Source organism: Mugil cephalus, chromosome 14 (genome assembly GCF_022458985.1).
Source record: "Mugil cephalus isolate CIBA_MC_2020 chromosome 14, CIBA_Mcephalus_1.1, whole genome shotgun sequence".
In the NCBI taxonomy this organism is placed as follows: Eukaryota; Metazoa; Chordata; class Actinopteri; order Mugiliformes; family Mugilidae; genus Mugil; species Mugil cephalus.
The window spans coordinates 18,124,413-18,140,100 of NC_061783.1; the positions used below are offsets into that span (position 1 = coordinate 18,124,413).

At 43.8% G+C, this 15,688-nt stretch overlaps 1 protein-coding gene across 6 annotated transcripts in view; it reads right to left on the reverse strand.

The window, feature by feature from the left end:
- The window catches only part of ago4 (argonaute RISC component 4), a 22,184-nt gene extending 7,290 nt beyond the window's left edge, over positions 1 to 14,894 (reverse strand). The window contains exons 1-13 of one of the 6 annotated variants that reach the window (XM_047604807.1): positions 14,705 to 14,894; positions 8,253 to 8,427; positions 8,047 to 8,167; positions 6,537 to 6,718; positions 5,823 to 5,959; positions 4,942 to 5,076; positions 4,522 to 4,609; positions 4,251 to 4,398; positions 4,008 to 4,127; positions 3,746 to 3,874; positions 1,048 to 1,181; positions 336 to 520; positions 89 to 248 (exon numbers count right to left, since the gene is read on the reverse strand). In XM_047604807.1, coding sequence (XP_047460763.1) covers positions 89 to 248; positions 336 to 520; positions 1,048 to 1,181; positions 3,746 to 3,874; positions 4,008 to 4,127; positions 4,251 to 4,398; positions 4,522 to 4,609; positions 4,942 to 5,076; positions 5,823 to 5,959; positions 6,537 to 6,718; positions 8,047 to 8,167; positions 8,253 to 8,427; positions 14,705 to 14,723 — 1,733 coding nt within the window. In that variant the 5' untranslated portion in view covers positions 14,724 to 14,894. Of the gene's footprint in view, positions 1 to 88; positions 249 to 335; positions 521 to 1,047; positions 1,197 to 3,712; positions 3,875 to 4,007; positions 4,128 to 4,250; positions 4,399 to 4,521; positions 4,634 to 4,941; positions 5,077 to 5,822; positions 5,960 to 6,536; positions 6,719 to 8,046; positions 8,168 to 8,252; positions 8,428 to 14,704 lie in introns of all 6 variants that reach the window. The other 5 variants (XM_047604805.1, XM_047604804.1, XM_047604806.1 and 2 more) reach the window with 5 other exon arrangements.
- Between the last annotated feature and the right edge of the window lie 794 nt (positions 14,895 to 15,688).

A 15,688-nucleotide genomic window follows, 5' to 3' on the forward strand; every position in this document is an offset into this window, starting at 1 on the left:
TTCAAACAATCTGCATAATTCAAAGCCGAGAAGCATTCCAGCCTCCCATCTGCATTCCAGCGGCAGGAATTACAAAATCCGCTCTGACCTCTGGTGAGGCACCAGGACGTTGTTGATGCCTCCCAGCTTGGCGTTGATCTTGAGGCAGAGGTTGGAGAGGGTCTGAGGGGACGTCTTCACCACGTTCTTCACCTGGACGCACTGGGTGGCCATGCCGAGGAGCGTGTCGCCCACACGCTTCACCTCGGCTGTGGGGGGGACAAACGTGATACGCGTCAAAATGCGTTCCTCAATTCTGCAAAAAAATAAATAAATTCTGAACTCCAGTGTCTTACCGTAGACGGGGGTTTTTCCAGGCAGGATGACCACGATCAGCTGCAGACCTACGTAAGACATCTTGAGGTGTTTGAACATGGGCTCCACGCTGTCGGCTCCTTGGGCGTATTTACAGAAACATGGCTGGCCTTGGATGGGCATCCCAGCGTCCTTTGAGATCTTTCTTAGCTGGTCTGTGAAGCTCCTTATAATAAAATAAATAAATAAATAAAATAACAAAAAACATTAGAGGCTCATTAGAATATCAGCACTGATGTATACGATATGCAAATCATTAGGTAACTATGGTAACACATGCGCAATAGAGCAAGACAGAGATTCTTCCCTTATCAGAGACACAGAAGGACATAAAAGTGCAGACTGCTGTGCACCGACGGCTTATTAAATCCATTTAAATGACTTGGTTTCCTTAGAATATTCGCTGCGCAAGATACATTTTCACCATCTTTATCCTCATTTATAACATTTGTATCTGTTAAGTGTGAATACTGCAACAATGTGCATGTAAAACACTATAACGATCCTTAACTTTCTGGAAATCATCCAAATTTGCAGAATGTTTTTGCAAAAACTTTCGATTTATCTTTAAAAACTGGACAGAAAATAATGTAAACAGCAGAGAACGGAGGTGGTTTGCATGTAAGAAGTGCAAATGAATCAAGTTTTTGTGTCGTCAGTCTGTTTAACACGAGGTTTAAAGTCCTGACTCACTTGAGCAGGTCCTCCCGACACTGTTTCTGCGGAGCGAAGCAGGCCACGGCCCAGACCTTGATCTCGATGCCGGCGTAGAACTGCTTCCCCCTCATGTCCCACACGCCCTGGTTGGGCGTGGCCACGGTCTTATTCTGCGGAGAGAGTCCCTACTCTCTTAGTGAACCCCCCGGTTGGATGAGCCAATACAAAAGATACTACAGCAAACACTCTCATTCATCATCTGTACTATCAGGCCCTCATCATTTTGAGGACCCCGTTTTAAGGCTGTTAAATTTCAGCCTGAACAGAAACACTGTTCCAGTTTAACAGCACCACAACATTAACTTGTATAAGAATTCATTCACTAGTGTTGCTAATGAGCGGCAGAGTGTGCAATAACACAACGTTTAGAAGCATTAATAGTCTGACTTTGATATAAAAAACACTCTAGACGTTCATTCAACATCACGTAGCTTGTTTAGAGGAGAAATGCTCAGCTGTTGTTTCATTAAGTTTTTATATCAGGAGATTATTTTATTATTATAATGCGAGTGCACCTTGTTTGAGTGCGGTCGTGGATCGATTGGAAGGGCGGTGACTTTCACCTCCGTTAACAGGATTTACCAGAAACCATAATGAGCTTTATCCTCCGAGACAAGTGACCGCACTAAACAACTCGAGAGAGGACGCCAAGAAAAGTTGATCTCTCTTTAACGAGACGGTCTCACGAATGTTCAAGAATAATCACACGTCGCATAAAACTCAACCATCACAATGCACAGACAACAGACGGCACCTTTCCCATCTCACGTGTCCCCGTGATGCAGCTGCGTGTTGTCAGCACGCACTCACAGCGGCGTGATCAGTGAAATGGGAAAAGCTTTCGGTCCACGTTTAAGAGCATTTCGCTGGAAGCTGATTAGACTCGGTGTCCCAGCAGGTGAGTGACACAGTCCTTCGGAGAGCGCGCTCTGATGGGATCTCGGGTTTCATTAACAAACGTATGGTTCAGGCGGCCAATGGGGGGGGGTTAACTTGGCACATGCTACTTCTGGCTGCGAAGACGAATTTTTAAAATGAAGCAGAGAGTATATGTAATAGCCGCTGAACCAACGTCCCCACGGGGATCATTAAAGTTTCACCTCGTTTTAACAGAATTGCTGCTTCTGAGTGGGATGTTTCCAGCCAGCGCCCGTAGTGTTTATATTAACCTTTTCATTTTCTGGTGGGGAATAAAGTTAAAGTCACTCCAAGGGCTCTGAAATAGTCCATCTTTCAGACTGATTTACTACTCCGCTGCTGGGCGGCTGAGAGTCTCATCATCCTCCTGTTAACAGAATATTACATTTTCCCTCCTTTAAACACAATCCTTGAATCCCAATTCAGCCGCTCGCACTAAACGTCTCGCATTAGCAACGTTTGCATCCTGCATCGCAGAGTCTGCACGAAGACATTCACACCTCTCTCCAGCATGCATCAACATCTCACAACTACAGTCGTGTCGCGGCTACAGGTGCGGAAATGGCTGATTTGAAATTCAGAGGGTGGATCTCAGCAGTCCATGGTGCTCCACTTTTTTTTTTTCTTAATATAACAAAAAGGACAAGAGTTTAGGTGACCTTGTTACTGGGGTTAGGTTTTATCAGAAACCAGTATCAAACTGGTATTTTTGAAACGGTGTCAGTGCTAAAAGAATGGAAAACATACAAACTTTTCATTCTTAAGGCATTTTGTGACGCCCAAGTTTAACAGAATATTAATTTAAATAATATAAATATACCTAAGACTAAGGAATAAATTAACCAATATAAAATAAACTGTCATAATTATGATAATATAAACAGAGGCATTTGGTCTCTCAGGTTATCAAAGAAGGTACAATTGTCGTTTTTTGTTTTTTTTTTATAAATGCTATGCGTAATCAGACGTTTAATCAAATTCAAGATGTTATCTCTCCTGCACAGTATCACCTTTAAACACTCGTTGCAGGTTGCTAAGTCTGCGTCTTTTGAAGTCAAGTTCAACCAAAGTTTTGACAGTTTTCTCATGAGGCATTTTGAAAGTTCACTTCCATCCATGCAGGAGAAAAACTGCGGCGTTACGTGTAGCATTAGCACAGCAACAGAGCTAAGGGGGCAGTAGTTAAACATTTAGCGGCACCCGAACCGGAATTGCTTTTTCGGTCTGGTTACTGCTGTAACATTATGGTACTGAGTATTTGCACTCATCCCTAGTTGTTATAGAACGAACCAGACTGACGACCGCACAAGTATAAATGCGCTTATGTTACTGCAGGACTCTAAAACTGAACACATCAGGACCATTATATACAAAGTTAGGAGCTGCGTTACTGAAGAAAACATGTCAAGGAAGACACACGACTGCTGAGATGCACCACAGGATTATAACACGGGGAGAGTTCCAGGTTTTACAGGTCTGCATGTATCCAACTACAGCTGAAGCTAAACATGCATCTTACAGAAATACTTTTGTTTTCTTCTTTGCCAAATTATGCACCTGCCTCCATCCCGATGTACGACCACTGCAAACCTGGAACGCTCTCCCCATGTCCCAACATTCATTCTGTAACCCCCGCCCCACCCTCGCCCTCCCGCCCCACCCCACCCTGTGTGTTCCCATACAAGACTCACGCCCCAGAGTGCAGCCCCTGTCCAGTACTCACCCTGCCACAGTCCCTCCCTGTGTCTGTACTCACCCGGCCCCCATACTGTAGCATGGGCGCTGGGAGAACACGCCCTGTCACCTCTGTCATGTCATTGTGCACGACAATGCCAAACTCCTTCAGGTAAGGGTCTGGGCCCCCGACCATGCTGTTACTTTTGACCTGGGGGGGAAAAAGAGCAAAAACGTCAACAGGAATCACTACAAAGCTCAAATGTTGAGAAAAACAAACAACCTCCAGTGTCGGCTACTGTAAGTTGTGTTGGGTTATTCCCCCCGAGGGAATCAGCACTCACCAGTCGGCTGATCTCTTCCTGTCTGTCGGGGGCTGAGCGAGCTGTGGCTTTAATCATGGTGGATGTCTGGTTGTCTGTCAGTTTCTTGATACAGCGCTGGCCTGCTACAATGTTACAGACCTTCAAGGCAGGAAGAAAACGTTCCATGTGTTAAAGTCGATCAGATAAGAGGAAAAAAACAAAACAAAAAAACAAACACAGGATTTAAGGCACTTATTTGTCCAACACAACACTGTTCCTCACCTCCAGGGGAAGGTAGGTGTGCTTCTGCTCCTGTCCTACTTGCAGACAGGGTAAATGCGGATACTTGAGCTGTAGATTGTACTTCTGCTTGAAATACTGAGCTACGGTGCACTCCATGGCCTGACCGTTCTCCAGCTGTAAGGGGAACCTGTGGATTCAACGGAAAGTGTGAGCGAACCTCAACACGTGGCTGCACGAGCGAGTAAAGAAAAGTGACCAAAAAAAAAAAAAAAACATTAAAGTGATGTGCGCGTTAAGGGTCGCAGCTTACGTTTGGTGACTGGCGGGTCGGCGCGTGACGTTACACACTCGGTACTTCCTCTTCATCTGTCCACAGTGCGTGACCTCAACTTTCAGGCCTGTCCGAAATACACCAGAGAAGACTAGTTGCTAAATTAAAAAAAAAGAGTGGGACCCTTCTCTGCACACAGTCATTTCTTCCATCATGGTTAAAAATAAATATTGAGCTTTGGTGTAAGGCTAAGCAGCGTGTATCTGTATCTGTATGTGCATGTTCAGTGTGTATGAGTCCAGAGTGGAATGAAGGCAAACTTGCATGCGCCTCGCAGGCCCACACCTACATTTAATCCCAGTGAAGTGGAATAATATCACAGGAGCCGTGTTAATCGTGTCTCCTCCTGTTTTGTTGCTGGCTAAACGGCTGGCGCGTAAGTCGACGGTGCATTCTCACCTCTTATTTCCTTGGTGAATTTGACACGTTGGGAGTCCGTCAGCGGTTTGGTCTGCTCGTTGATGTTCTGTATATCCAGCACCTCGCACATGAACTCGATGACGGGCTGAGCGCGGTAGAAAGCGGTGGCTGACACTGAGGGGGGGCAATAAAAAGGGATTTAATTCAAATTAATGAAATAATCTTTCATCCGTAAAATAGAACCTCATCAAAGATGTGTTCGCGATATATTTTACAGGCAAACGAGGACAGTTAGTGACTTGGTCTTGGCGCCGAGCACAAATCTAATCAACGGGAGTTTAATATCATCAACTGATTCACTTGCGTCTCTCCTCCATCTGAACAAAACGACAATTAGTTAAAGAAATCTTACACACCTTCAGGTACAATCTAATTTGAGCCACATTTCAGAGAGAAACATACTTTTTGTTCCACTAACTTATTTGGAAGTTGCGGCTACGCTGCAGATCCAGGTTATTAATATGCATCTGAACTAATCAATTATGAGGAATCTTTATAGATTTAGCTGCTCAGCAGTGCACGAATGATTATATGATAATAATTAATGATGCACAGATATTAACGCAATAATAATAATGTATATAAATGCAGTACAAACTAAAATCTAACAGCTAGTCGTTATTCTTCTTTGTCCTTTCCCTCTTATGCATGAATGAAACTTGAGGAAATCCATTTTTTCTATGGCAGCAGTCGCACTAGACATAAAATATGTACACTTTATTGTTTGCAATCCAGCATGAGGACGGCTGAAGAGGCACAAACAGGAATGCAGAGATCTCAAAAGACAGTTTAATATTCTCCTTGTCAGGATTAATAATCCATTGCTCATATCAAACCGATTTTTAAACGTAAGATCTTACCGTCGATGTTGAGCATCATGTTCCACATGGCAGGACGGACGGACTGATGGAAACCGAACCACACCTCCCTCCCTCCACCCAGAGGATGATAGTAGCCCTCCGGAGGGGAGAAGAACGAGCGGCCCACTGGAGTGTACCTGCGTGCGACCGGATGAACGTAATAAATAAAACGAAAAAACAGCCGGCCTGCAATTCATGTTAGTTTGTAAAATTTACTGGGTTCAACAACTGAGTGCGGGCGCACGCAAAGTGCTTCACGAAGAGATGAGAGTTACACAGATAATTATAAGGCAATAAATCAATTAACGGAACGAAATTCATGGGAGCACGGAAGAGAGGGAGAGAGACCAAAATGTTAAGTTCTGGTTTGCGGAAGGTTTTCAGATGAAAATGAAAAGAGTAATAAATGTAATAAAGGCATCTGGGGAGGTTCAGTTCGGCATCTGTGTGTGAAAAGCAATCTAGCATCAATACGAAACAATAAAAATGCTAATGAGCGCTCCTCGTATTCCGTCTCCGCAAAGGTTTGGAGCGACGCGACGCCCGAATCAAGGATGAGAAATTTAATTCAGAAGAGAAGGAAGAGCAGGATGTCGGGGGGAACTAGTACTGACGTGCTGTATAATGAGCAGCGTGAGATTTGATCAACAAGAAAGCGGGATATTAAGTAATAACGACAAACAGCGATAAATAAATGAAACCGTGCGCGTGTACCTCATGGAAGGCAGGTGCCGCGTGATGACGTCCAGAGCCTGAACGGAGTCCTCGGGGACCTCGTTGAGGTGACCCGACAGGGCTTCCAGGAGCATCTGAAGACTGACCACGGACACCCACTGCAGAGACACCTTGAACGTCTGGTCCTTCCCCTCGCCAGGCAGGGTCACCTCCAGATCCACCTGAGCGAAACCGCGACACGACAAAAGATCAGCGGAGAGAGAAATCGACTGAGGAACAGGGGGCGACGCGTAATAAACACCCAAGGGCAGAGCGGCGCGTCACAGAAAGGAACCTTGGTGAAATCAATTTGTCTTTCGAAATGACAAAAGCTCAGTCAGCATCGCGGCGTTTCATTAGCGCGCCCACACGGAGTCAACAGGTGTAAACAAGACGAGGGAGAGGAGGCACTTAATTCTGTTCGTGGAGGACACTAAACTAAAGGAGAAAGTAAATTCTAGTGTTTTTATAATCGGCTTTTGTCAAGGGGAAAGCAAGTCAGTCAAAAACTTGTTTACCAGTACGAATACTTTACTTCTCTATCCATGGCTATATTGGTTTTAAATAAGAAAAATTTAAAACTGAAAAATAAACTATGTAACTCTTCCATGTATGCATTGTATCATTTAGAGATAAAAACATGTACTTTTAATGGATATTTATTTATGTAAACTATGATTAGAGAACCTTTTCTTTCCTTCCCTGTTTTCTTATGTGTTTTGTGTTATGTGATAATGATTAATAAAGTAGTTTTGAATTTGAAATTACTTTAATGTCTAAATTCCAAAAGCAAGTAATAATATTAATAAAAAACAAAACAAAGCAGGATATAGGCCTAAGAACAGTTCTGATACAATATGTGGACTGAAAAAAATTAAGGAAATATCAAATAACATACTCCCTGAGACTCCAAAAAGATATATTCAATAGTGAAAATGTGTTTACTGTTACTGACCCGCAAGATATAAATCCAATCTACATTATCAGTCCGATATTTATTTATTTATATTCTCTCATCTCATTGTCTTATTTAGGTTTTTTTTTTTCCTTTCTGTCATTATAGTCTCCTTCTTTGGTTCATAATTGTTATCATGTCCCTACAAGCAATAATTAATATGTTGAATGGGATTCTCTATGATTTTGGATGAAACTAAAATAAAAACCAAGTTAAAAAAACACAGTTATGGCACAACATGGATTTTCACCATCAGACTTTTCATGGAAAAATATGCAAAGAGGTCTGTTTTTAGGAGAAAAAAAAAAAAAAAGATCTTCACAAACACCAGCGCAGATCTTCACATTCCTGGCCCAGACTTTCCCAGACAATCCAGCTGGCAGCTTTTCCCACTCGTAAACATCTCGCCTGTCTAATCCGCTAACCCATTAAAAACATGCCCGGCACTTCCTTCTTAAAATATGATCTGAGGTAATCGCTTTAATGGCACCCACTTCTGCCTTTAAGGATCATTAGAGCTGATTGTTTGTTTATTTATTTATGTGAAATACCAACCCGGTCTCTCCCTATTGGCAGTGGTTGTGCTGTGTACATGTTCCTCTTCCCGTCGTAGCCAGGCTGCCGGTCTCCAAAGATCTGCATCTTGAAGTGCCGCACCATGGTGTCCACCACCTCCCTAGGAGACGGAGGAGACGAGAGGGCGTGAGCCGTATTTATTTTTACACGTTGCTACGGGTTACTACAGATGGTCCTCCTTTTACCTGTTGACCCTCCGAGGCCGTTTCTCAGGTTTGATGTCGATATCATAGTGATATACATCAATCTTGGGAATCTGCACCTGGAAGTGGTTGGCAAGGAGCCGGATGGGTTTCCCCACCGTGCCGTGGCCGGGACGCCGCGGAGGCTGGAACAGAGAGGTAGGAGGGACGGGCGGGCCTGGAGGAACACAGGAGAGCAGATATATCATATCACAGCAGGTTCTTTTACATGAAAAGCCTCATTTGTGTAAACTTAACAGTCAATTTAAGCTCCAACCGAAGCACATTTGGCATTTTATTAAGCCGAACAAGGCGGCGACGGCGTTTATCTTCCCGTTAAACGTCACATTTTTGAGACGAATGCGAGCGGCGTAGCGCCATCGCAAACCATCTCATCAGTGACACCTGCTTGAATGCACCGCGATGACCTCGCGAACCCGGAGAGGAGAAGGGGGTTCGGGGGTCGCAGACACGCACCGATTGATCCGCAGCTCCAGCCCCCCTGACCTACATGGGTCAACGAGGGTCTGGGCGAAACAATGACCTCCAATTATCCTTCAGCGCCGCCCACGGCTCCACCCAGACGCACGGGGGCACCCGCCCCTCGCTCCCGAGACAAAGGCCGAGCTCGTCTCAGACAGACAGACAGACAGACAGCAGGGCCATATGGAGGGGAGCCACGCGGAGTCTGGGATTACCGTTAGGCGCAGTACGCGCAGTATGCGCCGCACACACCCACTTTACACATTACATAGGTAAACCGCAATCGCGCACGTGCACATAAATCTACGGTCTTGTACAGCCGCGCCAAAAGCCGCTCAATTTAAAAGCAGCAGACATGTGCTGCCTTAACATGAAGGGTGGAGGAACAGTGATGCGTGCACGCCTGAAATCTACCGGTACTGCAGCTTTTCGCTCATCACTCGTCTGCAAAAAGCTTCAAAGATGAAACAGATCCTCTAAACATGATGTTTTTTTTTTTCGTAATCACGCAGAAGATTGATAACTGAATCAGAAGCTCGAAAATATATTCATATTCGAGATGAAACAATGCAGCGTCGGCGCTGAAGGAGGCCGCTCGGCGCTTTTGTTAACTGACAGCTAAGGGACTGTGGGGGTCCTCTTGAACTCCGTGCACCCCACACGCTCCAGTTAGCAACTGAAGCGCGAGAGCACGGACAATCGGGACCCTCCCCATCGCTTCCTGAAAACATGCCCTCATCCAGCTTGGGCCCCGCATCACATCACATCACCTCCCCCTCCTCCTCCTCCACCTCCTTCATACAAGCCATCATGTTTCCTAAATGACCGTTTACGCTACGGACTCGAATAAGAAGCCATTTGTTGCTCCTCTGTTTCTCATAGTACGAATAAGTTTACCGCATAGTTTGTCCTACGGGCCTCGTTATTGACCGCAAATAAAAGTGCTGCGTGCTACGTTGAAAACAGTACGTTATGTTGTCTCAAGCGCGCTACATTGGTTCAAGTGTGTTCTTATTTCATAGTAATTCAAGTGAACCCGTTTCATTTTTGCCTCCGTTTTGGTGCTTTGTCCCGGTACGTTTGGAAAGTCTCACGCGCAGCAAAACGTGTTTGTGTAACATTTTCTCCTCACTTGTTGCGGCATGTGGACGGGCAGCTAATGCATTCAGGGATACTGCATGGTTTGCAGAGTTGGGCGACGTTATTATTTTAAGAATAATCTATTCCATTTAGTATTTAGACTAAATAAATTTTGCAATGTAGCTAAATAGCAGAAACCAGAAAACATTTAGCATTCAGCTCTAACGCAGGATGGAAAACAAAGGCAATGCATGATTTATTGGCATATATATCGTCTATAGCTGCACAACCGACGGAGTAAAATCAGCTGCACAAACTTATTTAACAGCGACACCAAGGGAGGGAAAAAAATAAATAAATTCAACACTTAAAGACATAGTACAAGGCTTTTTGTTGTCCTTCTCACTCTGTGCGTGCACATAATTACAGGAGGGGTTTTGGTCTCCACATGACGCACACCGAGTTTGACTTCTTCCTCTACAACCAAAAACAGAGCTTTACCTATTTATAGCCTCCCCAGCTGCCACATTACTACACTTAGAAATGTCTCCAACGTGAAATGCCTGCACCCATCCTTCCCTCCACGAACCAGCCCACTTACCGCACTCAGATACCACCGACACTTCCACGCGCCGCTTCTGACACGTCTTTCAATTAAAACGAAAGACTTAATTTGACGAATGTCTCTAAAATGGCAACGAACTGTGTAAAAAAATCAAGTTGGAATCTTTAGACTGCTGGTTTTCTTCCATTTTTCCAAGACAAAGTAAAGCAAAATCTCACAAGTGAGAACACAAACCACTTTCAACTCAAAATTAGTTCAGATTATTATATTTAGTTGATTGGTTTTGTTGTTTTTCTTCCTTCACCGCTGACTCGATTGCGTGAACAAGTTGGCAAGAAGTGAAAATGTGGGAAAACACATGACTGTAGTAATGCAACTAGCTATTTTCTTTTAATTATTAATGATTAATCTGTACAATTGCGTTAAATACCACAAAACAGTGACGATACGTTAGTTAGAACTCCAGGGCGAGTCTTTAAAATGCTTCGCCGTGTTCAAACAACAATTAAAACCTGAAGCTGATAGCGATAATGAAAGCCAGAACTGGACAAGGGTCGGCTTTCTTTTTCCTTTCGCTCGGAAAGTCTGGAAGAAAATTATGCTGCAGCTATTACGACAAATGAAAAACCCAACCTTGTCTACCATTCATGCAAATTAGGATATTTTGGTGCCCTTATCTGGACAGAGTGGGTAAAAGGAGCAGATATTAAATCAGATGAAATGACATAACATAACTCTCCAGACCACCCAAAAGGACAGAGCATGTTGAATTAGAAAATAAAGCTGAACACCCAAGTTCCTCCTCCATGTTGCAATCTTAGTTTTTTTTTGTTTGTTTGTTTTTTTTAAATGCAGTGAGTCTTTCATACACCCTTTATCAACCTGGTCGTGCAGTGTTACCCAACACAGAGGTGACAATCTCTCTTTTCTGCCAGAATAAAATCAATGAAACAGTTAAAAAAGAAAAAAGAAAAAGAGCCACATAGATGCCAGAGCCCTCGCATTTAGCCCTCGATTTAACAACAAGTGAGCTTCCTCCATAATTTTGTGCTTCTGCTCCAAGTGACACAGCGCTGAATTTACTTTGAGTCACAGAGGAAGTGAAATTAGCTTTTCCTGGCAGTGAAAATGACAGATGCACTGGAAGCAAACAGCCTCTCTGCTCCTTCCACAGCCTATGCGCTTCATTCAGGTCGCATCCCAAGGAGCGCCGCTGCCCACTACACATTATTCCCCCGCCTCTCGTATGATGCTATTTATTTTCATTTTTAATCTAAACCCAATCTAATGTTTAAAAGCCGTTAGATTGTGTCTAGTGCACTCACACTTTTTTTTTTTTTTTAAACAGGGTTTGCCACTCATGCACTGTAGTGCCTCCTAATGCAGCGCGTGTCCCTAGTAACCACGGCGTGATCACGCAGGGAGAGCGCCGGGCTTAAGCTAAGCATGAGGATGATGGCTTGGCCCGGTGGTGAGTCAGAAACTGAGAGCACTGACGCCCACACCTGCAAATCACCTGGCGTTATGTGCTACACCGTTGGAAAAAGCAGCTGCACGGACAAAAACGCTTACTGCCCATTCACAAGGTGGAAGTATTCGTTACGTCGGGGTATGTTATAGCTGTTTACTTTCGGTTTTGACTTTTACTTCACCAATTAGGATGTTCTCCCCCAATGTGAAACAGTGTCTTTTGCTTGGACTCATCCTCACTGCAACTTGCACCAACCACAGCAAACCGTTGACTGTCGGGCCTCTATTTACGTATTTCCTGCCACAGCATCGGCTTTTCTCCCGTCTCAACACCACTGGTGACAGGCTGAACTCGCAAAATAAGAGAAGGTTAAATCATCTGGTTAAAGTAAGCTCGTGTGGCATCAAATTTTGGGGGGCTGGCTTATAATATTAAAACAAAACAAACAAAAAAAAGAGCACGTGTTTTTCCGTTCATGGCACCTTGCGGGGCAGTCAAAGCTACATACACACACCCGAAGTTACAGCTATGTGTGATAACAAACCGCCGACAATGCACTGAACACAAAAGTGGGTAGAAATGCCGCCAACGGAAGGATTCTTTTAAAAATTAACCTGCTTTGCATCTACACTTTTTAATTTTAAACATACATTCAGTAGAGTCAGGTTTGGGTTTAATTGGTCTAAAACTTTTAATTCCTTTAACGCACCTTTTTTAATGCTAAACATTGACAAATGAGGCCTAGATGTGAGATCTGTGTCCGCACTCCTCCGTAAGTAACCATTAAACGTAACATCCGACTTAAATTAGGGCCGACAATCAAAGCAGTGACACCTAATTCACCAATTCAAGAACAAATATGCAGAATTAATGCTTTATTTTAGTATGATATCAAACTGACGTTAATGTGGTGAACACTCTGGTCTGCAGGAATTGAAAATCATCAAAATAGAAGCAATAGTAGGCTTTTTTTTCCCCAAAGATTAACCTGCGTTGCTTGTATTTATTTATTTTTTTAACATTTAGGAAGAGTACCATGTGGGTTCAGTAGGCAGATAAGCACTTACCACAAAAATGCAGTTTCGCTTTCAGTATTTATTGTGTACGAGTGTGTGTGACTAATTCGACTGCAACACTCCACTTGAGAAGAAAGCAACATTTGAAGTCGCAGCTCTGTTTGATATCAAATTATTACGACCGCATTACGTAAAAAGGAAGACAAACGTAAATTGTCGTCAAAATAGCACCAACGACATTTATCTACGACGATCCTGCTTCGCATGAGCAATTTTTCTTAAGTATCGGCATTTCTCCAGAGTTCAGTGTGAGTTTATCGGGTCAGACATGGGTACAAACTTAAAAAAAAAAAAAAAAACATTTAATTCTCCTTACTCTCCAAATGTGTGGTAAATGCAGCTTTGGTGGCAACACCTGCATCCACAGTTCACTTTTGATAAACTGTGAAATACTAACTTAAATTGCAGCTGGGCCGTAAGTTACAAAAATAATTTAATTTGCAGGGTTAACAACTGAGAGCTTGCAATCAGCAGTAATGTGTGTCACAATGATACTACCTGGACTCAAACACACACACACACACCTGTGGATGATTGCGCAATATTGTCTTACACAGCTTCTTGCATCTGTTTAACATTTACTTTAGGACTGCTGCGAAGCAAACCTCCTTAAATATTACATCTAGGTTTTCCTTACGCCACCATCTTTCTTTTTTGGGGGGGGGATTGTGTGGCCACACACAGCCAGTCAACAAGAATAAATCATGCCTGGCGCACAGACGGTATTTTTTTCTGCAAGATGCACGCATAAAAGGACGCTTTTCATATAATAACACGAACATTTTGTGTCTGTGCAAAGGAGAAAAAAAAATATATATATATATATATTTCGCAGGTTTTTGTAATACAATTGTGTCGCTAGGTGTGTGTCCGTCTTCCTCCTGGATTGCATTAGCGTTACATCGCTGCAGAATAGGTGGCTTTGTTATCATATAGGAGGTGAATATTATGGAGCTGGCCTGTAGATGTGATCGATAACAGCGCCATCCTCATCCCTAGTGTGCTCACGGAGGCGCATGGCTGCTGCTGCCCGGGGAGGGAGACGCGCGTAAACCCAATGACAGCCTTGCATTAAAAAATAAATAAATAAATAAAATAAATAGGCGAAATACGAAGCATGCACGTTTTTATTGGCATTCATCTTGTTTTTTTTTTTTCTACCAATCGCTGTCATCTCGGACGGGGGCAGCGCGAAGAGACGTGCCCTTAGTGATGGCGATGGTGCAAATTTACACGGGAACAACAACAACAACCAAAAAAAAAACGAACCACAATTTGTCAAATTTCGACGGCATCGTGCGGCTCGGGGGGTAGAAATTGGGTCGTATTTGTGGCGGCCGAGGAGAAAACGCAACGAGAACAAACACGAACGTAAACACACCACGACGCGGAAGGAAGGAAGGAGGAAGGAAGGAAGGTCCCAGTTAAATCCCCACTCACACAATGCCAGCCCCGACACGACGAGACGTGCGTGTTTCGGATAAATAAAACCGAGCAGACGCTACCGGACAACAGCTAAAAACAACCATCGCCGACGTACAACCCGGAAACGGGGGCCCTCGCTCGGTGTAAATAAAGTAACACGTACATATATATATACACACACACACACGCACACACAGACACACGGGTTGGGCCTCGGTTTGTTTTCCCGTCAACGCGTCGAGGCCTCGCTGCAGCCGCGGCCCACAGTGAAGCGACGCGCCCCGCACACGGCTCGCTCTCCCCCCGCTCCTCCTCGCTCCCCCCCCCCAGCTCGCCGATTTCTTAAATGTCTTACCGGGTCCGAGCGCTTCCATGGCCGAGGCCTCTCTCTCCGTCTCTGTCCCGGCCTGGCGGCTCCGTACCGGCGCTGAAATTGGGGGCGGTATCGCGAAGCTTAAAGGGGCTAATTTAAGAAAAAGGGAATATAGATAGATGCGTGGATGAGCGCTGACTGGTCTGACCGACCCGAGCTTCTACCGCTGCTGGTTCTGGGGATTTGTATGTGCGCATGCGCCAGTTACAAGCGTTGGAGCCCCCCCGTGCGCATGCGTAATTTGCTGCGCGGAACTGGCAAACGAAAAATGTATGAATGTATGTATTGTATTGTATGTAATGTATACGTGTATTTTACTGTATTTTGTGCCTGACGTGTCTTGTGTTACTGTGTGTAGTTTTGTGGATGTGAACACTTTGACAAAAATTTTATAAACTTTGACAGAAAGCATTAACATTTTATTTGGCTAGGTCGTAGCATCTCATCTAACCAAAACAGGAGAATAACTTGGATGCAAATGTCAACCTTTGGTGTCTCCCATCTCAACTATTTCCTGGTACGCAATAACAGTGTACAGGATTATAGACCACCATTAATTTTGCCCTTGTCCACTGGTTGTGCCGACATCTACTGTTTACAACACATTTTTTTTTTTTTTTTAAAAAAACACCACTTTGATTTTTAAGAATCAAGAATCCTTTGTTGTCATTATGTGAGAACATAGTAAAATTTGGGTGTCAGCTCCTGGCTAGGTCAATTTTCGATACAATTTTCGGACACATACCAATGAAACTACTTTGCATGCTACACTACTGTGGTAGTTTTGTTTAAGAGTGTGTGTCTATGTGATGCGTGTTTGTTCTACACATACACTATTTTTTTTACTTCATTGTACAGTACAGATATTTTATAAACAAAATTTACAATTTCTCTTAATCCTTAATCCAGTTTTTTATCCTGCCGTTCGGTAACTTTGATATTAGCAAAAGTATCTAATCTCTTCAA